At 38.8% G+C, this 22,788-nt stretch overlaps 1 protein-coding gene across 10 annotated transcripts in view; it reads right to left on the reverse strand.

Annotated features, from left to right (window-relative positions):
• Positions 1–3,960: 3,960 nt before the first annotated feature.
• The window catches only part of AFF4 (ALF transcription elongation factor 4), a 56,136-nt gene continuing 37,308 nt past the window's right edge, over positions 3,961–22,788 (reverse strand). For 8 of the 10 annotated variants that reach the window (XM_049830025.1, XM_049830019.1, XM_049830021.1 and 5 more), the window contains 11 exons: positions 21,737–22,654; positions 19,363–19,451; positions 17,957–18,194; positions 15,684–15,781; positions 13,849–13,912; positions 13,563–13,699; positions 13,090–13,161; positions 12,284–12,377; positions 11,080–11,123; positions 9,993–10,216; positions 3,961–9,398 (listed from right to left, as the gene is read on the reverse strand). In XM_049830025.1, coding sequence (XP_049685982.1) covers positions 9,280–9,398; positions 9,993–10,216; positions 11,080–11,123; positions 12,284–12,377; positions 13,090–13,161; positions 13,563–13,699; positions 13,849–13,912; positions 15,684–15,781; positions 17,957–18,194; positions 19,363–19,451; positions 21,737–22,654 — 2,097 coding nt within the window. In that variant the 3' untranslated portion in view covers positions 3,961–9,279. The remainder of the gene's footprint in view (positions 9,399–9,992; positions 10,217–11,079; positions 11,124–12,283; positions 12,378–13,089; positions 13,162–13,562; positions 13,700–13,848; positions 13,913–15,683; positions 15,782–17,956; positions 18,195–19,362; positions 19,452–21,736; positions 22,655–22,788) is intronic. The other 2 variants (XM_049830026.1, XM_049830024.1) reach the window with 1 other exon arrangement.

Below are 22,788 nucleotides of genomic sequence, written 5' to 3' on the forward strand. Positions count from 1 at the left end.
ATGTAGACAGGAAACTGACAACATGGCATTATCTTAATCTGAGTAACTTGCCTTCCACGCTGGCACTTCTGCCTCCTTATTAAGCAATCACAGAAAACAGTAAGCTGTTACATCCAAATTTGTGTTTACAATTTAGCTAAAACATATTTCATTGTTTTATACAGCATCTTCCTACTTGAAGTGACTTAAAACATAGTGTGCTCCAAAACCTACACATACTTGACATGAATAAATTAGTATTCTCTTTATTTGACTCTGCAATCATCAAAAATCTTGTACCTGACAGAGATGGTGTACATGGGACAGATGTGGGAGCCAGATGCACAAGATCTCACAGATGAGGAGGAGCAGCGAGTACCAGCAAGGTCCATTTACAGACTGGTAATCTTAGACATACGCTTCTCCCACTTGTCCCAATGTTCGTAAAGAGAGGATTATAGAGAAGATGAGAGGTAATAGCTATTCTTAAACATTCTTTTCTCTAGGCTGTTGCAATCTCATTTCACAATGGAAAAATTAAGATTCGTCTTGATTACAAACTGCCCATCCACCTCACTGGGAGTTGTCTGCACCATTGTGAGTGCACTGTAAGGTACAGAGGCAGACTGTAGCAGAGGTGGCTCATCTAAAGAAACCATAGTCTTGCCACATGGAGCAACTTGGCTCCAGAAAACCCTTGCAGCAGTCTCTTCAACTTTTGGGATTTGCTATCTAGAGATTATTGTCTTTAACTATACATTAGGGTGCCTGGAAAAAGAGGTCTATTATTTATCATGCATAAAATAACTTTTTACATTCCAAAACCCATCTGAACAGTCTTACATCTGCTTTTTGAGTACCGTGTGCATGGAAAGGAAGGTTAAGTAACTTCCTCACGATTCTTTCATGTACCAAGAGTGAGAAGCAGAATCAAAAGCACGATTCTCTGCTCCAAATAAGCTTGGTAAGACAATACTTACCCCCAGCTGACAAACTCAAAGCTGAACACCCTGCGAATGTCACAGAAGTTAAATAAGGTTGTGGCTTTTGATCTTTACCATAAATACTTTGGGCCAGCCACCCTTTTGCTTGCAAATACACCATGGAGTTCTGGTAACACATTAGGTGGTTTTTAAAAAAAGGAAGAGTTGGCACAGCCGGTAAGCTGACCAGACAAAGTACAAGTGGAAGGAGAGTCAATCATTAGCCAGCCAGCCAGGCCTTGAACCAGACCACTTCAGCAGATCCTAACTTAGTAATTCCCTCTTGCTCCGAAATGAACTTTGTTCCTGTGATGACTGACAGCTGATGCAACGATAAGAGAATGAAATCTATAAAAATCTAGCTGAAGCTTGGGAAGTTCTATTTGGGGCTCTTCCTACCTCCTCCGCCCAAGGCTGGTCCTACAGTCAGTGTGACAGCTCGCACTGTGAAGATGCACTGTTGGAAGGTGATGGCAGTCCTTCTGCTCTGCTCACTGCTGCTCAGCCAGGTAAACAGAGAGAACTATTTAAAGTGCTAATTGAAATGGTCAGGTAGTTAATAAAAACGGTTATGATCTATGTGAATAAGAGTAATGGGCAGGAGTTGGAGGTGACAGCAGAGCTCTTTTAGAGGGTTCAACATCATAAAAAAGTAGAGTAACAGCCTAGTGAATACGGGGTTACTCCGAGACATAATTTGGCAAGTAATTCTGCTTCCCCTCCCAAGACGACTGAAAAACAGTTGATTTTTATAGTTCTTACTTCTTTGGGGTTAGGATACAAGCAATTATACTTTAACAGAGCATGCTATGATCTCAAAACAAGAAAGATTTCAAGTTCTTCACTTAATTTTAAGACTATTGACCTCAGCATCAGAATGACCAACCGCTTACAGCTGCTGCATGTTCTGACAGTCGTGCTACAACTCTGTTTCAGGCACACTGCGCTTCCTTGCGCCAACAACAGCCCCGGCTAACAAGACAGAGGCGGATGACACCTTTCTGGAGAGGAGTCTCACTAAGACCCATTGGAGCCTCGTGTAGGGACAACAGTGAATGCATTACAATGCTGTGCAGGTAACTAATCCTGATCAATGTTCAGGCTCAGCAGCTCTTAATATTACATGATGTAAAGGAAGTTCCCACTTATTCTCACCCAAACGAGATATGGAATTAATTCTGTGCATAAAAAAAAGATACCAGGAATACGGATGGGGCAATAGACTTAGACATCTTTTGTAAGCATTGCAAACAGAGCAGAGTCCAAGTGCCCTTGATTACAAGCCTTAGACCTTTCATCGCAACCCCAAATAACCTGTCTTTTCAAAAAAGAACATAGGATACTAGACAGCTTTTAGATAATCACTTAGACACCTTAAAATTAATCCTTCTTAAAGCCAATACTGTTCACTTTAAGGCACATATTATTTAAAAGCAGTATCTTACCCTAAATTAATCAATTTAAAGTGACTACTTAAGCTCACAGTTTAAAAGACAACTAAAATATCAAAAGCCATTTAGTTCTCATGAACACTAGACATAAACAAATTGTCCAACTACATACAATTAAATTGATTAGTTAAAATAACTACTTAGTGACTGAAAGCTGATTTTGTGTGGCACCTACTGTACACATACCAGAAAGCAGAGACAGGGTAGAATATATCCACTGTCTGCTCTACGTAAATATAATAGGACCTGGTAGTCGGGCTGCTATTTTGCATGCATTTGAAATGCATCATTTGGTTCTACTGATTAACACAACTCTAACAGCAGCTACAGGAAGATATAGACAGAAAGGGATTTCAATTGCTTGTAATTTCTACACCGCAGCCAGACCATGTAGCCCTGGCTAAGATGCATTTTGTAGTTATTATGTAAAGCAAAGAACATAAAATGAATCGAGATGAACTGAATAAGAAGGTGAATACAATGTGCATGGCTACACAAGCTGAATACAAGCACTGCTGTACAGCTGGGTAAGAGGAACGCTGCTAAGGATGTATCTGAGGATGTATGTCTGAGCCCTACGCAGCTGGCAGTCCGAGCCGTCAGTGCCTGATGACGTTTTGTTTTCCAGGAAGAACCGCTGTTTCCTCCGAACAGCCTCAGAGTGACCTGTCACGATGAAGAACGCCCATCACTGTTACTGCTAACAATGCTCCTCTCTACTTGTGAAATATTTATTGACTGTTCAAAAGCTAGGACAGTGAATCGAGCACTAAGTATATTTAACATTTCTGTCATATGAACTGATAAAAAAGGACTTCAAACAACTTGAGAGCATTTCCTAACCAAGGCTGTACCTCTGCAGCACACGCTTCAGGATGACTCTCTGGCCAAGCTCAGTAAAAGGACTCTGCATCTCGTGTTCGTTTTGGTTTTTTGTAATGGTTGGTGGTTTTTTTTTTTTAAGGTGTGAATTAAAAATTTATATTCCGCAAACCACCTTGGTTTTTGCTCAATACCTTGGTTTTCCTTGTATCCTGTGAGCAAAGTGTATGATGAGTGCACAGCTGGTGTTTCGGAGTGCTTATTTCAAACTGGACTTTAGACATTTATCCTTCAACCTGGCAAGTGCATAAAGTAGATCACGCTTCCATCTCATTTCAGTCTCAACAGCTGAACTCTTATCAGTACTTCAGATAAAGGCCTGTTAGAAAGAGGGAGCAAACAAACCGATAATACTGACAGCATTTTCAATATCCCAAATATATCCAGTGATAACTGGAAAAGTATTTACTTTTAATTACTTCTAATCAAATTTACTTAAATAAATGTCCTAGACTGACTTCTGCCACTGAAGTATCTACTATTTTAAAATAAATTGATCAAAACCCAATTTTGATCTGTTGTGTGTTAACTCGGAGGGCCAAAAGAAACAAAGCCACTTTTGATTAGACAAATATCAACAAGTCTGGGACACAAATCTGAATGCTATTTTCCTTTTGTTATGCATAGAGCACTAGGATCAAAAAAGAAAACTCTGCTTAAAAATGCAATACCAGGGAGGAGAAAGCCCATGCAACAGATACGAGCACAGTGTTTTTGAAGTTTAATACAGAAAATCTATTTGATATTTATTAAACTTAGTTTCTCCAGTTACAGTTTTGCATTGTACAAAGCATTTTAATGACACAGTAGTTAAAAAGATCTTTACAAATTGAAATGTGATACCCTTTTCTCCAAATATTTTAATTGCCATAAATTTGTTTAAAAATACACATTAAACGCATGTTTCAGACACTAAACTTTCTATAATCTCAATACCACAAAATACATAGAATATACTATACAGATGTGGAAAAAATCTAGTTAGTATATAATACTTTGCTCACCATTAACAGCTTTATTACGTGAAATGCACATACTGACTTAGAAATCCTAATTTTGAGCCCCAAAGTACCCTTTGAAATTTCAAATGTATTGCAACAAATAAAATCACAGTTTGTTTTTTTTTTTTTAGGTTTTGGTTGAAGACAGATGCCTAAATATTTTGATAGAAACAAAATGTAACACATGGACTTGTCATGTACAAAGCATAAAACAGAGACATCCCATTATAGTTACTAACAGTACCTTTCTGTATGATTAATAAGGGCTTCATTTATAAGTGACAGGTTAAAAGTTACCTTCCCCCACCCACGAGCCCTCCCCCAAAAGAAAAACCCTTCTTCACCAAATAATAATTTCAAATAAGATAAAGGATTTTTAATAAATATATAAGCACTTTATCCTCCATATACAAAATTTCTTAAAACAATTTAAAAGGGGGACCAGATACAAATGTCAGGAACTGTGCTTGCAAAAGTCATGCCTGGTCCTTAGAGTTGAGTTTTCAGATGTATAATGCCAATGCAGCCAAAAACAAATGCTGCAGAAGTACTGTGCACCCAACTACATCAACGATTAGGGTTGCATATAAAAACTGAAGACAGGGAACACTGCACTCCAACTTGCTGGTATCAGCTCTGTTAGCACGTGTGGAGAGTTACACCAGGAATGGATACACTTCCATTAAGCTTCCAGATGAAATTAAAACAGGTGAAGCGTTTACATGAAGATAGCCTACATAAACTCTATGCCGTGCCACAGCATGTCAAATTGCTCCGTATAGCGTATTCGACTGAAACTCAGCTGAGTATTGGCAGAGAGCCGAGAGCCAACGCTGTCCGAAAGGCTGACCGCGCACAGACCAGAGCTGCTGCTCTGCCACGCGCGTACCGGGAGAAGAATTTATTGACTGTACAGCTGACCCTTCCCTCCCTGCCTCTCCCCGCCCCAACACTGCTGTTTTCACATGGCATCATGGCAGCAGAGACCAATTCCTCGAAAAGTAATGGAGTTGGACATACATCACGGTTCCCTGATTGTTTGAGTTTACGTAACTTTCCCACTTAGGAAATTTGTCTCCTGGAATAGGTCTGGATTTGTCTGAGTTGGCTAGCAAAAGCTTTGGCTACTCTTTATACTTAAAGATGTCTAGCATTAACTTTGTTGCCTGGAAACTCAGGGTTTTCCGTAACACTGATTCATCAGATGGGAGTAATTTAAACCCTGACCAAAGTATTTCTCAGAAATCTAAGAATTTGGAAGCTGTTTACTCCCCAATGGGTAATTCAAACTTGACTTGCTCAGGCCCTTTTGTATCTGCCTTAATATAAACACTGCAGTGACAGCAAATATCTGCTGGGTAAATGAAATATTAAATACAGCAAAGGTAGTCTCTCTTTCCAGTAGTTTGCCATTTTGGCAAACGACATAATTATCTGCCTACGGCTTTATTTTACTTGCCCCAGGCAAGCGCTACATTATTTCCATAAAGTACTGACTCTCTGTATGTTGGGGCCATTCATAAATACATTTCAGGGCATTTTTTTGTTATCACAGCAATCAAGCCTCAGCAATCTAAAGGAATATACATTGCACTCCTGTATAATATGCAATATTTATCACCAGTAAGATGGTGATTCAGCACTCAATAAATAATATATCAATATAGTCAGTTGCACCATAATCTAAAAACAAGTATAACATATACTTTGGACAGACAGAGTTCATATATATATACATATATATTAAAAGACACATACAATACAAATTGCATACTGCCATCAAAAGCCAAGGAGAGCCATCCATATGCTCTGCTTTATGGCTAATAATTTCAAATCAAAATAAAAGTCTCGGGCTGTTTTACTCTGGTGTCCTGAAGATTTATTTATAATTACAAATGGTTGCACCTTATCACCTAGGAACCTGCAAGTTTGACAGCAAATTCAAATAGTATTGATATCTGAGCAAGCCTAGTCTGATTAAGCCATTTTTAAGATTCACCAACTGGGACCGCGTTCAGTGAGGGAATTAAAATTACAGCATTGATATGTATTTAATATATGATCATCTGGGGAATCATTTAGGAAGCCAGGAGTTAGGGATTCCCTCGTCGTTAGTCACTAGTGTGACGTGCATTAGTACTGAAGTGGCGTGCGTTTCCACTGCTGTTGTGTAGAGGTACGAAAGGACAGGTTTAGACCGTTCGCCTGCATTTTGACAGAGGGATGGAAGCCTATTATGTACTTGCATTTTTTTTTTTTTTTTTTTTTAAGCTATGAAATCTGACAAAGTACATAACTCTCGGAAACAATGGTAAATCTCAAATTAAGATATGCTTTTGGAATTGCGAAGTTTAAATCTATCTGTTTGAAATAGCCACAGATGCATAAGGCATTTCTTGTCAATTAACAAGACCACTGCGTATCTCCCGTACAGACAGAAGACCTGGGACAGCACTCTAGAGGATATTTGACTATGAAGTATACTGTTTAGGTGGGACACTTTCAACCAGTTCAGGTCCACATTTTGACACGATGTAAAAAGTCTTCTGGTCATTTGAAGACAATTTTTTAAGATCCACTGATCTAGTGATAAGCGATACATTTTTAAGAGACCAATTTAGCGTGACACCAAAAGGTATTTGTGGGACTCTAGTTAAGGAAAAAAAAATTCCCAGAGATGAGACCATTCCTGCTATCAGTAATGGTAACTGTGCACAAAGGAGCAAGCCAAAAAACAGCCATGCTGGCTAGTGCAGCACTACACAAAAAATAAACTATGAATGCAACTTCTACGAAGGTATTTTTTATATAGCGTCAAAAGTGTGCTAGGCACTTTAGAGTATTAAAGGAAAAATAGTTGACAGTGTCCCATTAACCAAGATGCGGAGTTTGAGGGTACAGAGTTCTGTCTCGAACAGCAAACACTAACAGAAACGTGACCTTTGCACAGTGATTCAATAAAAAGGATGCTCCAACAGACCTGAAGAGTAAATTCAGCTATCATGGAAAAGTCACAGGTCTGTTAACCATGTATCAATTCGTACGTAGCAAAGCTTTTCTGGAAGTACAAAACACGCTGGAACGCAAAGGAAGCTCTACGAATATGCAGCTACCTTTTAGTAGGTTACTAATTTGCAAAACTTCTAAACTCTTAAAGCCCATAGGACATACTGCAGTACTAAGTAGCGTAGAATTCTATTCCTTCTCTTGAGGTTGCCGTGATTTTGGCACTTAACTACAACTACACAAAAAATTTAGTGCAATAATTTTCCTGAACATGCACGTTCATATCTGGTACAGAATAAAGGGTTAAGTGGGAGAGAAAACAAAGCAGCATTCCACAACCTCACTCCAAAGGATTCAGAGTTTGACTCTTCAAAAGGAGACCACCGCAATGAGAAGTCAGTTTGTGTGACGGACACTAGTACTTTTAAAAAGGAAATGGAATTTTACCAAAGTACTGCAGAAGACCACTGCATACAGTATACCTGGTCCTGCTGTAAAACATCTTGTAAACAGTTCATAAAATCTTCATCTAAAAGTAAGGCATAAGGCACACCAGACATGTTAGGGGCACTAAGCAATACTGAAAGCAGTAGCATTTTAAACCTTTTACTCAGACAAGCACCTTACATGGAAAGGTACTTTGGTTTACACTTTTTGAGAGCAGTCAATTGCAACTCCACGAACCACTTCTGTTGCACCAAGTCGCTCCCTTGCAAGTGAATATTATGCTCCATCAAACATTAATGGGACCTTCATTAACACGGGGTAAATACAAGTTTTAAATCCATTCTGCATCAAAACAGTCAATTTCCCTGTATTAGCAGGTGTGCTCCCACCCCACGATGGCTGTTGCACTGTCATCCTGTAGTGTCCATTACCTATCAGACCCTAAAAGGAAAAAAATGGACCTCGATTTCTACTTAAGATTACTGGTTTCTCAGTCAATGGAAAAGATGCAAATGACGGTTCTGGTAGGAATTTAACTATTGTTGGTTTTTTAACCACAAAGTTCACTGATTTTCTTAAGTATCAAAAAACGACAAGCACAGAAACAAAACGTATTTTAAATGAAGAGATGCAAAAAAGCACAAGATTGTCCTTTTCAGAAACCTTTCCTGTATGCATCGCACCCATCAGACTGAAGTTCATTCCTACACCATTACTTCAATATTACATTAAATGCAAATTACTGTAATGTTTTGTGATTGTTATAGTGTTAATCGATGTTTTGAAACTGCCTTGTAAACAATCCAAGTCAGATCCAGCTAAATACTTTTCCATATAAATTTCTTTATAATTCATTTAAATGAAGTATCTTAATACGTAGAAGAATATCTGGAACTTTTCTATTTAGTACAAATTCTGCAATAATAAATCTGTAGTTGTCATTTATTAGTTGACTCATAGGCATTAGGCATGAAAAGTATGGTGTCCCTACACGTTAGAACCTATCAATCCTAGTTCCTTTTACAGGCTCTACCACCACAAGACATTACAGAGTAACAAAGCTCACAAAGTACTTAAATAAAGTGTCTATGTTTAATTTCTCCTAAGTACTCGAAAGGGTAAATTTAGGGAAGAAATAGCTAAAACTGCCCAAAACTGGGCTTTTCAAAATTAAAATTAAAAAATTAAAATAAATAGGATTTAAACTGACTATTTATGTATTATGACTGGAATTCCAATGATCTATCCAGGACAGATCAGCAAAAACTACACCTTTATATGTAGCAAATTTAAAAATATTTAAATAACTTAAAACGGGAATACTGAAGAAGTCCATTAACCAGATGATTTGGGGTTAAAACACAAAACACAAATGAGGATGGGAGACATGTGAAAGCATTCCTTGCTCTTAGTGTCAACTAAGCAATGTGTTATGGCAGTCTTCCTTATTGACATGACACAGTGTTGTGGAGATAAATCAGAGGCAGCGAGAAAAATGTGTTCGATTTTCCATTCCTTCAGTTCAAAATATCACTTGGCATCCAGGCGCAACCAATGTAATCCCTGACGGGTGTAACGCACTAGGTCTGTCATGATGCTTGAATTAAAAATCAGAGGGCCCATAACTTTATCCAGTTCAGCAAAGAACTCTAGAACAACAGAAACACAAGTTAAACTATGCACGTACTTTTAAATGGGAAATATTACACCCAACCCTCCCATCCTTTCAGCATGGATCTTTTAGATTAACATAGAGACGAGTCATGAGAGATGGCTGAATGACAGAAGAATAAAAATGAAGGAAAAAGGTCCTTTCTAATCAATTTCTTTACTCTTTTGCAGAAGACTGGCTGATAAGAATAATTAGAGTATGGTTAAACTATTGTAAAACTTCCTTGGCCTCTCCCCCTCAACTGTGTATTTCACTTAGGTATTTCAGAAACGGAAATGTACCAAGTTCCTCTTCCTACACCAAACATTTTACAGGAAATGCAACAAATATATATTTTTTTTAAACACATAGCTGGTAGGAAACATTACATCTCCAACACTACCTTGACAACCAAGACAACCAGCTTGGGGTATCACTGTAATCGAAGGTGTAACTTTCCACCTTACTTTTGCAGAGGACCTGGTTAAGCATCCAGCGCACCATTAACTGCAACTCCAAAAGTCAAAGCCCATAGGTGTTTCAGCACACTCTGGTACATCCGATGTTATAATCCACCTGTGCCAGCCCTTACCTTTCTGTTCTTTAGACAGCTGTTCGGCTTGGTCCCAAATTTCAGTGGCATAGAGGAAGTTGGACGTAACTTGGACGTAGCTGGCTGCCATCTGATGGATCCTCTGGGGGATCGTCACTGAAGACCCGCTCCCTGAAGGGTTGGCTGCCCCGGAAGAGTAATTTCCTGAATTCCCTGGAGACAGCTTTGGAGAGACTGGAGACGGCATACCGACAGGCTTGCTGCTTATCCAAAGAAAAATATTAAATTGTAAAATGCATACATATACATATTTCAGGCACATCATGCTGTAAGATGCCCTCTAAGACCTCTCTTCCCACACCTCAGGGTGCGAGGTGCTAAAGCACTCCCACTTTACACATCAAGAAGTCAGGATTTGCCCTTCAACAAATGAAATGCATGAGCTGGTAACAACTGCTGAGCATCCTCCAGTTCTTAACATTTTGGCTTCACGGCCAAAACCTAACCACCAAACCTCATCATCTTTTAACTCAACAAAATCTTAAATTCATTGTTTAAATAAATTGAACCTTAAAGAATAATAATTAAAACATTTCAACTACATGGTAACTATACTGCCGTCATGTTACACTTTCAGATAACACAATGCACATCTGAAATGCCCTCCTAAAACTCACAGAGTAATCTATCAAAGGTCTATTGTTAAGTTTTAAAGAATGGAAGTAAATTGGTATACTATGGAACAGACAATCCTGAAAGTACTTGTAACCTTCTGGGCTTGCAGGACTAATAAAGCTATTGTTTTGAGGGGAAAAGCATTAAATAAAACAACAAAACTCACTGAGATAGGTGGCTTGTGTGTTAGTGACACACTGACTTTTTTTTTTTTTTTTTCCCAACGAGGAGTTGCCTGACAAACTCTCTGCAGAGCACTATCACAAGCAGCAGTCTTCCAAACCTTTTATGAGAATAATTATGCAAATGTCTGAATCAAAATCTACACCCTTAGAACAACCACCCCAACACTTTAAAGAGTGAAAAGCTACTCTTTGAGCACTCCAGGCACAGTTTATGTAGAAAACTAGTTAGAAGTTGAGAAATACAGGTAATAGCTTTTACTACTTACCTTCCCATACCAGGTGATGGTGCTTGAGAATTATTATAGGAATTCTGTTTGAGGAAAAATAAATTTGTCACCTGACTTATGTTCATGCTTTAACTAGTTATACTTTATCTGGTTATTTAATTGGTTATTTTGACCAAATTAATTTTTGTAGTTTTTCTTTTAAGCAATAACCAACATTCTGAATAATATCAAAGTAAATTCAAATTTGGGAAAATATCCTTTTTTACTGATGATTAAGTCACAAATTAAGGGATTATTTTAGTAACACAAAGAAGGCCACTAAATATATATATGATTGGAATAGTCCTCTGTTCTAATCATTATATCCCATTGCCTCTTACGAGACATTTTGGTTTCTTCAGCCCATTAATAGGAAGAAATCTGTTATTACTAGCATTGAACAATTAAAGATGTCTCAAAAAAATGGAGAAGTCAGGCATGTGATGAGCCTGTTTCCTCTTAGTATTGATAGCTGGAAGTTTCAGAGAAACCCAATGACATTAGCTACATACCCCGAAGCGTTCCTTTGAAAATCTCAGTTTGGATTAAGGCCTGACTAACATTACAGAAGTAACATAACTGTTTTTCTCATCTGCAACATCTTGATTCAGATAAATTCATTCAAAGGACATCTCTCAATCTCCTTTCCCTGACAGCACTTTTAAATCAGTTCCACAGGAATTTAGATAAATTCACTGGGAAGGGGGAATTAAAAACAAATATCTAACAGACCACTGGAAACAACAAAAATTCAGAAAGACCAATTTGGTTTTGAATTAGAAGTTGGCTCTGGCACCAGCTTTTGCAAAGGCTGAATAGCTGCAGCCCATGTAATATACCCATAGATCCTGAATTCCTTAAGCTTAAACATGAAAGTGAAGTTTCAGATTGTTTTATCTGCAGCAAGAAAAAACGTTTTTAAATTCTCCTTGAAGCCTACTAAATTTATTAAAGAAGACAAAAGCTCATTCAAATTATTAAAAGAGAGCTTATCATGCTAGGACCAGTAGGGTTATGACAGCCATGCTGTGTCTTCCCAGTTTTAAACTACTGAACTTTAATATACTTTCAAGGTCCAGCTCCGAATAGGGTATATTCCAAGTTCACATGTAGCAGTCTGAGAATCGGATTCAGGAATTTTAAGTGATGTAGAGCTTTAATGTGATTAGGTTTAAATATTTTAATAAAATACATATGCAATTACCTTCAGATGTTCAGTCAGAGTTTTAGAATATTTCAATGCACTTTCCTTTTTCAGTTTGAAAAGCCTTAGGTATAGTAGAGATTGGCACCGAAGACTGACCAAAGACAGAATAACAAAACATTTACAGTTAAAGTCAAGTTTATCACAACTGACTGAAGTTCAAAAAACTACCAGCTGTGTCTTTAAAGCTTTCTCTGCCAACTCTCAGGTTGTAACTCAACTAAAAAAATCCATAAGCACCTTTAAATTCTCAAGGAAATAAAAATAGCTCTGTGTGCCTTAAGCTGAAACTATAATTTTCAGTGATCTGGCTAATATAATCCAGTTCTCAACTTAGAAGACAACACTAAGTTACTTCCTAGACAAGGAGTTCATTTATTTTTTGCTTGTGTCAGGACATACTGAGTGTAATGCATTCTGCCACGGCCTCCCCTTTCTTTTCCACTTGACACCAATTGACTCTGGTCCTCTACACCTCCTGCAGCCATTTCATTAATCTAGGAGGCTAGTGACAATTCTTTACAGCCAGTCCAAATTTTGACTTATCACTGAGTGAGTACATAGGAAAGACTCCCATCCTTTCTGCTGTTACTCCTTAATATTTCAAGGACTTGGCCCTTGTCAACATCCTCTCTGCCCCAATTTCCAGTAATCAGATACACAGCATTAATCTTCATGTACAGCCAAGTGGAAAACTCATATATTTGGTTCAGAAACACCTGAGAACTCAGTGTAGTACAGCATTTCATGTAGATAAAACATTTGAAATTAATCAGTGCATTGTAGTAAGTTCAGAATACACATACCAAAGCACTGCTAGCCTTTTATCTGCAGCCGTAGCATCCGGTGCCAAGTAATTCTTCAGTTTCATAGTGTATCTACAAAGACATCAAGGAATCAACAAAATAAAGACTAAAGTATCATTTATCAATTGCAAAACACTACCTTTCTTATGAATTTCTAGCTTCAACTGTCTTCACCATTTCACGAACCTCTCTCAGACCCTAAACAAAATGCTGGCTAGGTAGTAATTGAAGTAATTTTGCTTCTTATGTGTTACACGTTGTAGAGAGACTCCAAGAACCTTAGCAGAAAGGATCTCAACCTTCACGAAACCACTTTAAGTCTCAGCAACTGGAACTGGTAAGCAATCCAGTTTTATTAGAGAACGATAAAAGTTTTCAAAAGCTGGCAGCAAAACTTTAGTAAATCCAGAAGCTCCGATTTCCAGACCTCTTTCCCACCCACTTGACTTTTGTATATACTTTGCAATGCTTACTTGATTAATTCCACAGTTTCTGAATACATAGGGAACGGGGACTTGGATTCCTGAGCATTTTTCTCCAATGCATTCCCACACTCAATGAACGACACTACAGCATCTAGGTAGTACACAGCCTTCTCAAACCTGTCAGACTAAGGAGATTGGAAAAAACTTTTAAGGACAAAAACCAGAGAGGGAGTACAAGAAAGCTCCAGTACAGAAGGGCAGCAAAATGGCAAAGGCAGTAAACAAACCCCAGTACAATGTGCAAACATTGGATAAGTACTGGAGATTTACTTACCAATGCATCTGCATTATGTTTTAACTTCTTTGCTTCTTGTAAATAATGATCAGCTGAGTAAGTCCTGCAACAGAGGACACAAATTTATGGACTCAGCCCCATCCACATTGCATTTTCTGTTTTGACTGAAGTTCTTAATGTTGCCAAATTTCCTATCTTTTCTGTCTAAATCAAGTTACAGGAGCTACACGCTATGATAGAACTGTTTAAAAAGTTGTTAAAACAGTTAACCAGTATGATTAGTTGCAGTATGATAAAACTGTTAAAAATAGTTTAAATTTAGTTCTCTAGTTTCAGGTAATTCAAAACAGTATTTCAAGCAAATTGGAAGTACACATGATTTGGTTAAATTTATTGCATTTGATAGCCAAGCAAACCAAACACTTGACCGACAACAGGAACAGGAGAAAGAAAAAACCACAAAATTTGAGAACAAATTAATACAGCACCTCCAGGACTGGCATTACTGAGGGTGTGAAATAGTTAAAAACTATGATAATAATACAAAATAAATCAAGAAGCATTCAGGTGTTAATTGCTTTTGCTTAGCCACCCAAGACAATCAATGCTAAATTACTTTCACAACTAGATGAGAAGGTAATCATAAAAGCGTAATTATACATTTCAATATATTAACATATTACCTATAAGTTGATTACAGTTTGAAATAAATTCTCTCATCCATCCTATCTTACTTGTCTAAGAATTAAAGGTATCTGAAATCAACATTTTTAACTGTCCACTTACAGGAAATTGATGTCATTACAAAGCAACAGTTAATATTAAAAAGATTACATACCTACAAAATTAGTTCAATCAGTTCTAGGCCCAAGAAATCCTAAAATGTGTCTATCATAACCATAAGGTTATAACACGTCACCATTCCAAAGAACAATGACTGTTCCTTGGAGGGTGCTCTCATTATGTCTTCCTATACTTCAATACACATTCAGATTTTTTAATTTTTTTTTAATCTTATCTCAATTTCTTGGCCCTGTTTTGTCCTGGAATAATTACAAAATCCCCACAAACTATTTTGTCCTAAATGATTGATAGTGTACTCTAATCATCAAATCCCCTCAGCTTTCTTCTTTTTTTTTTTTTTCTTTACGGAATAACTATCAGGAGAAAAACACTAACCAGCTCACTTGCCCACTTCCGAGTATTTCTTAAGCAGGAAGCTACTTTTACGTTTAGTATAAACATAATTTTATCTGTGAAGTGAATTTAAAGAACAACAAAGAGAAATGCTTTAAGAGCAAGTGTTGTGCTGAGATTTGAATTGGTACAAGTGAAACCTCAAGTCTGCACAAGACGGTAAAATACTGGTTTTATTTTCTTCTCAAGACACTTTCTCTGACCCCACAGGATTAAAGCCCAATCCTGCTCTTGTGGATCCAGAATTTCAAAAAATGATGGCTCCTCTTTATTATCAATGACCACAATCTCCTGACTGTAAAGGACACAGGCTCTGTTAAGAAGAGAACAGGCAGATAGGTAGCAGCAGTGTCCTGCTAAGGTGAAAAGGCCCCATCAGCATTTAAAAACGGAACAACCTGAGCTATTTAAGTCTACTGCGTGGTCTTTTTATGCTCGGCAGGAATGCACAGGGCAGGCTACAGTTCGCCCTGAAGGACTGCGCTGCCTGCCAAGTAAATGGCAGAGGGAGCAGTCAGACAAGCACATCGCTGCAGGAACAAAGTGCGGCTCTCCAGAGTGTGAGCTTGGCTTAACAGCTTCTGTGAAGCGAAACGACAACTCTGCTCCGCAGGGAGCTGGCTACGCTCCGAGATTCACAGCCCCACAAAGGGAAAGGCACCTTTTGCGGTTCTTACCTATCATCAAAAACAAGTTTTGCTCTTCTTGACTTTGAACTTTCCGTAGATTGAGCAGATGCAGGAGGGCAGTTTGATGAATTGTTCAGAATCTTTTCCTGAAAGGAAAATTGTTGCCAAATAATAAATTTAAAGAACAGTTAAATCTTCTCTGGCCTTCAAGAAAAGCATTTGTTGTATAAATTTCCCCCATGACTTCACACTTTATATGTAATAATGTCAGTTTTGCAGCTGCCTTAGCTTCCATTCACCACAGACAGTAACACAGCTTCATGAGGCTTTCCCCTAATGCCAGCACAGAGGTACACGCAGAGGCTGTAATCAAGCTCCTCACTAATACACCAGGAGATCCCCATTAGAGGAAGTAATGGGGCCAAGGCTTTCTAGACACACCCGGGTCCAGGAAATCCCTCCCTGAATCTCCCATGTCACTGTTTCTAAGTCCTGTTTTTCCACTCTAACAAAGAGATGATGAATATTTTTATGATTTCTCATTTCTATCAATAATACACCCTGCTGAAAGTCTTTGCCTTGGTGAAAAAAAAAATAATTTGGAAGGATAAGCATCATCTTCAGGGAGAAATGTTAGCTGTCTTCACAACACAGTCCTTGCTCCTCTGTCCCAGCTCGACGTGACACTTCAGGCTAAAGACTGGACACTAGAAACATTCTGTGAATCCTAAGTGAATCCATTTTTAGCAGCTAAAAAGTTTAAAACAACTCCCCAGCTTCATATGTGTTTTCTGCTCTCTTGATTTATCATGATCAAAGGCCATCTATATAGATATATTTCATAACCTACATTTATCAGATTATTGCTAACCAGAAGGATCCTGGAGCTGCAAGGCACCAGATTTGCACAGCAACGTACTATCTACCATTGTAATGTAGAAACAATAACAAAACATGCAGTGCAATGCAGGAAGAGTATATGCTACTTTAAGAAAGGCATGACTAAGCATATCTGAAGTATAAAATGATAAACATCTCACAAATTAACTGGCTTAGGGACGTTTCTATGCTGATGAATAAAGAAAGGGCAAAGCCTCAGCCTGTAAGGTAAATTCACTATCTACAGTTCCTGGAAGTGTTTTACACAGCCACGAATATACGCAACCCTGCCAGGCTTCTAAAATCTCACGGTATTAGCATCTGAAGTAATACAGCATGTCACCCAGTTCAGTTGTTCGTGAACTCCACCCTGATGACTAAGTTACTTTCTGCCATTGCTAATGTCTATTTGCTGCTTTACTCCTCCCCAAATCAACTCTCTTTCTGGAACATTTTTAGACTTTGCTTCTAAGCTTTTCAGAGACTGCAAATCCAACTACTACTGAGGTTTAGCAGTTCCTCAAACTACTGGAGCTTCCACAGCCTCTCGGAGGCTTTGGGGCTTTGCTGCAGAGAGCACGGAGACAGCCGCACCAGCACCTGCAGCACACATTGGAATCGCAAAGACAAAGGTAAAATCCCCCCCAGTTAAACGTACTACGCTCAACAATTGGCTATACAACAGAAACTGACCATCACAGGTATTCAACAACATACTCTCAGATGTGCTCACAGGCTAATTTCTGTCCAGTAATACACATTTCTATACTGATGAAAAAGCATATTAAAATTTAGCGACCTAAGAGTATAATTTTCCTATAACATTTTTAAATTCCATCACATCTAAGTATCTTCCTAACCTAAATCTCTTAAAAAACATTTTCTGCACCATCTTTATAACCATGTTTTCTCCACTCTAACCACAGACAGTGCTGTACATTCCCGAGCCAGAGTTAAAATAATCTTTCTGCGGTCCTACAATGTCATTAAATGAGAGCTATAGTTCCGCACCCTAGCGCCGAGCGTGGGCCAAGCTCCTGCTCTCCTTAAAAATCAGGACAAGATCTGTATCTGCTCTGACAAGACAACAGTAACCTCATTGTTCCATTTACTGTTGTGGAAACAGCTTTCTAGTGATATTTCTTATGAACAAATTAAACAACAAATAACCATCATCAGTAATCAGAAGATGACTAAACACATTTCACTGATTAACATTAAGAATTTGGGAGGAATAAGCATTAGTATTCCATGATCTCTCCCAAGTTGTTTTCTAATTTATAGACTCTCAAGGTACTTAGGCACCATGACACGAAACAATGCATATCTATAACTAGTTACATTTTAACTTGAACAGCCAATTATTGTTTAGATCACACTGAGCATGTCAAACTGCAAAGCAAAGAAACAGGCTTAAGGCTTTTACAGAATAAGCCCTTTACCTTGGTTTCTTTAGCACTGCTAGAACCCTTCCCCTCCGTCTTCTTTTGTTTAGAAGATGAGCTGCTTTTAGTGCCACCACTACTCTCCTTGCTAAGGTTGCTGCTGGACTTTAAGGATGACGACTGACTGACCGTCCTCTTCCGGGACCCGTGTTCTTGCTTGGAATCTTTCTGCAGGACTGGGGCAGCAGGAGATGGCAGTAAATCCTTTTCTTTAACAGCACTTGGCTTTGAAGACCTGGACAAAATGAACAAATTCAGGTTTTGTGTTTGTTTCCTCAAAAAACAAAACAAAAAAAACCCCCAAAACCCAACACCACAAAACTTAAAAAAAAAATTTAAAATAAAAATAAAAAAACCCCAACTTTTTTAAACAAACAAGATTTTTTATTGTTAGACCTAGCAAGCCAGATATGCAGGAAAAGAAAGAGAATAATCATCCGCTGAATAGGTTTCTACGAAGCCAGATTAAACTCGTTTTCGCCATTTTATTTGTTCTGACCTGAAAACACAGTAGACAAGTTCTAACCATAAAACCACATCCCTACATCAGTTCTTAAAAAAACACCCTAAACACTTACAACACAAGAAACTAATGCCAATGTTAGCGCCAGCCTGTCTGTTGCAGACTAGTCAGCCTAACAGCTCAGAAAAAAGATGGTCCAGATAAATATTCTCTGGAACCCAGGAAACTGGAAAGCCTTCTCAGTGTAGCCTTTCAGTACACTCTTACCTTGGCTGCTGAGGACTACCGTTGGCTATTCCTGGCTTCCCATAATAATTATTGCTACACAGTATTTTTATAAAATCATATAATTTCATTTAAATTAAATGTCCTTCAGACAACTGCACTGATGATCAAGCAAATATCAGAAATAACAGGTAAAAAAGCATAGTCAAGCTAGAAATGCACCCGTTCATTCTATATCTGTTTCCTAAAAAAATAGTAAGACACTGATTAATTCAGAATGGGCAAAAAAGATTTCTAGCATCTGACGTACTGCAGCTTCTCACATATTTGTAATTTGGCAATTACTCACTATATAGCATTCTTTTCCATGACATAATTATACCAGTTCTGGTATAATTTTTTTGAGAAAAACCAGGAAACACATATTCCACAATACACCAACCCTTCACATGAGGGATTACCTTACTTCTGTTAAGTAAAACAATTGTCCTTGGCCAATGTTTTTGGTTATGGAAATAAATTTCCACCAAATACCAGTAGAAACTCTGAAGTAAATCTGTCTGAAGGGTAAGAAACAATGAAATTGTACCCAGTGATTAATAATGAGGAAACACTTTGTTGGGGGTGGGGAGAAGAAGAGGGGGGAAGATGGGCACCCATCGTCTCCTTGATCACATTGAGCCTTCAATGTTGAAAACATAGCCAAGATACTCACTCCCTACTGCTAGAAGTCTTGTGTCCCGATGGAGCTTTTTCTTCCAGTTTTGTTTTCTTGCTTTCACTGGCTCTGTTTTCATCCTCATTCTGAATAAAGCAAACAAGAAATACATCCAGGCAAATATCCACATTTACAGCTTCACTGAGAGTGGCAAATGTTCCACATTAAGAGACTTAATTTAGCAGGCATTTTGCAGTGTTCAGAGTAAGATATATACAGACCACAAAAACATGCCCTACAACATCTAGCCCATATCAGATATTTGACCAGACCTTGATATTGGAACATAATGAAAACCAAAGTCTGGCTTCTAAATTACCAACCTGCATAAAAGAAGTAGCAGCTAAGTTGTTCGTTTTAGCACAAACATATTATCACCATGAAACACTGGAAAAATCTGCTAAAGGCTTCACTAAGAGATCAGGAGACAGATTTTATGTTGTGGAGCCTAACATAGGTTAGGCCACGGTGAATGTCAGAAAAAGGTAAAAGTCTTACAGCCTATTACAGTAAGCTCAGAGATTTGAAGACTAGACTTATATAAATTTAATCCTAAAGTCAAAGGGTCTTGAAGGTAAATTTCTAAGCTGTCTTCAGCAAGCACTGGAAGTATCAATACAGTGAATAAAATGGAAAAGAGGGCCTCACAGAAGAAGTCATCTGGAAACATAACCCAGGTTCAAACCCAAAAGGTTTCATTTTTGTTACACCAATGCTGCAACCCTGAGCCTTATCATCAAGGAAACACATGAGCAAACAAAGTGTAGAAATCAAGTGGTGGCAGCTGCACACCGAGTACTCACAAACCTAAAAACTGGACGGGTGGGGGGAAAGGGTGGGGTTTTCTTTAGTTGCCTCAAACAGGCTTGCATCTTCTCTAGCATGCACCAGTAAGCATCAGAGTAATCTGAGGATTCAAAACCGTTAACAACCAGACTGTTTGCTGAGATAAAGCCTAAATTTAATTGATCTTGCCAAAGCTTCTTGGTTTAGGTCTAAGAGCACAAATCTTTAATGCTGTAACTCCAGATGTGTACTGGTCAAAGGAATAAAAGTCAGTGTATTCAGAGCCATTGCAAGCCTGAGTGCATCCCCAAACATTAGGAATTACACAGTAACACTTGCAAAAAATAATTAATCACTGTACTGGTCAGAGTTATTCCTGTTTTACAAAAAAAGCTCATACTTTCTCACTTCGTTTCCTTACCCAGAGAAAACAGGAATCTTAGGAACAATACAGGAGAAACCTCTGTTGGCAGTTACATGTCAAGTGTCCTAGATGACACTAATTTCAGCAAGTGATCAAGTTTACTTAGGTTGCTCAGTAGGAAAACTGGTTTAACTGAAATTATCTACCTCTGGAAAGTCAAATGACTCTCTGGATGATATCATATAAACCTTTGATTTCCACATGTCAACAAAGTCTTACAACCACTGCCAAATCCCTGTCAAAATGAAATTTTCAGAATGAAGTCCAGAGTAGCATGGCAATTTTTGAATCCCTGGACCAGGGCTTCACAGTCCTAACTTCACAGAAACCAGAAATTTATAAAAACTCACTGGATCACTGAGTTCATCTGACAGCTACAGGGTTGCTCTTTATACAGACTATGTTCTCAGGTTTCTAAAAGCAGTTTAAAATTACACCACCTACTACTTCTTACCATTCCCCTCTCCAAGAGTATTACTTCTATTCAGCTGCCCCACTGATTCCTGTCTATTTTACTGCCCCAAGGCATTTCAACTATAAATAAAAATCATGGAAGATGAAATGCTTTTTTAGGAAAGATTAAATATCCTTATGGAGAGGTCCCTCTGCTCCCAGTAAAGCAGCACCCCGAGATTACGGTTTCTGCTGCTGCCATGCCCCAGGCCCATCCTTTGTCCTGGCAATATGTAATTGCATGATTCACTGGTTCAAGGAGCTGATCCAGCTGAAAACTGCCCCCCACCCACTGTTTTTTTTTTGGCCAGGTGAATTTTCCATTGAATCAGCTGCCTGACCTGGCCTGCAGTGCAATAACGGCTGCTGCCAGATCAAGCGGAGGCATGAGAGGGCAGGATGCACAACTCAGAGGTACAGAAGCTCCACTACCTCCATGAGCTCTAGCTACAGTGCTAACACTCCTGCTGGTGCAACCTTCTCCCTTCCCCTCCTTGCTAAAAAAGAAAATCCCAGTAGTCCCTACTATAACAGCACGGGGATGATCCACATGTTGTGCATAAAACAGCTAGCCAAGGTCATCTCCTAAATTGCTCAGAGTCACTACATTGAGGCATGATCTGGGCTGCTGGGCTACATGCTTGACACCAGTAGCAATCCACTACGGGGCTGAAATACCAGGTAAATCTCTCGCTACAAAATTATCACCTGCTTATGTTTCCTTTTGCCTTTTGTGGAACTTTTGTCAGACGGCTGCTTCTGGGATTCTCTCACGTGCTTCTCTGGCACGTTTTTCTTTTCCACTTTGGGTGCGTCAGCATCCTTGTAAGGCTTCCCTGGTATTCTTGATAAGAGGCTCAGGTCAATCTTCACAATAAGTGGGTACCTTTCATCAGGATCACTGAGTGGTGAAAGAAGCTCTTTCTCTTCCATAGGAGAGAAAATTCTTTGCCGAAAAAAGCCGTCATCCTCCTCCATGGAAGATTTAACAGGAGTCCTATTGCTCTCAGAGTATTTGGGTGTTTGTGATGAAGGAGGCAGGCTCTCATTTTCATCTGAATCAGAGGATGAGGTATCTGTTTCTATGAATTCCCTGGATTTCTGGGCAGATTTGCTTGAAGCCTTGTATTTCTTTTTCTCTGTTGTAGGCCGAGGGGAAGATTTGGGCTCTTTCTTTATATTGGGTTTTCTGGAGCCCTTTGTGGCTGCCTTATGCCTGTTTGAAGGTATATTTGTTGCCATGTCTACTGGGGTTTCACTTTCTATTTTGAGACCTCCTCTAGGCTCTTCAATAGATGTCTTTTCTGCTTTCTTGGGCTGCTTTTTACCTACAGTCCTCCTCTGTGTTGAGCTGTCACTTTGGGCAGGTGATTTCTGCCTGCCGCGACTGCTCTCCGAGCCCTTTTGGGTGGGTTTGGAATCTCGCCCCGGTGTAGAAGAAATCGAATCCTTGGATCCACTTTGATCAGTGTACCCGCTCCCTGTCCCCTGATCCCGTCCCTCTTTTTTGTAGCCTTGGGACGATGGGATATTGCTGTCCACAGAAGAAGCTGGTGACACTTTATGTGAATTAACTTTGTTCAACCAGTTATCCAGTTGCCACTTGTTTGTTGGTGGTGGCTCTGGCTAAAAACAAATAAAAAAACCAGCATTAGAGAAAATATTTCACATTTCTTCGACCTTTTCCATGGGACAGCTGTATTATGCTGCATGCCAAAGCAAGAGGCACACCAAAAAACCTGTGATAAATAACGAATGAA

This window comes from Accipiter gentilis, chromosome 26 (assembly GCF_929443795.1).
Source record: "Accipiter gentilis chromosome 26, bAccGen1.1, whole genome shotgun sequence".
NCBI lineage: Eukaryota > Metazoa > Chordata > Aves > Accipitriformes > Accipitridae > Astur > Astur gentilis.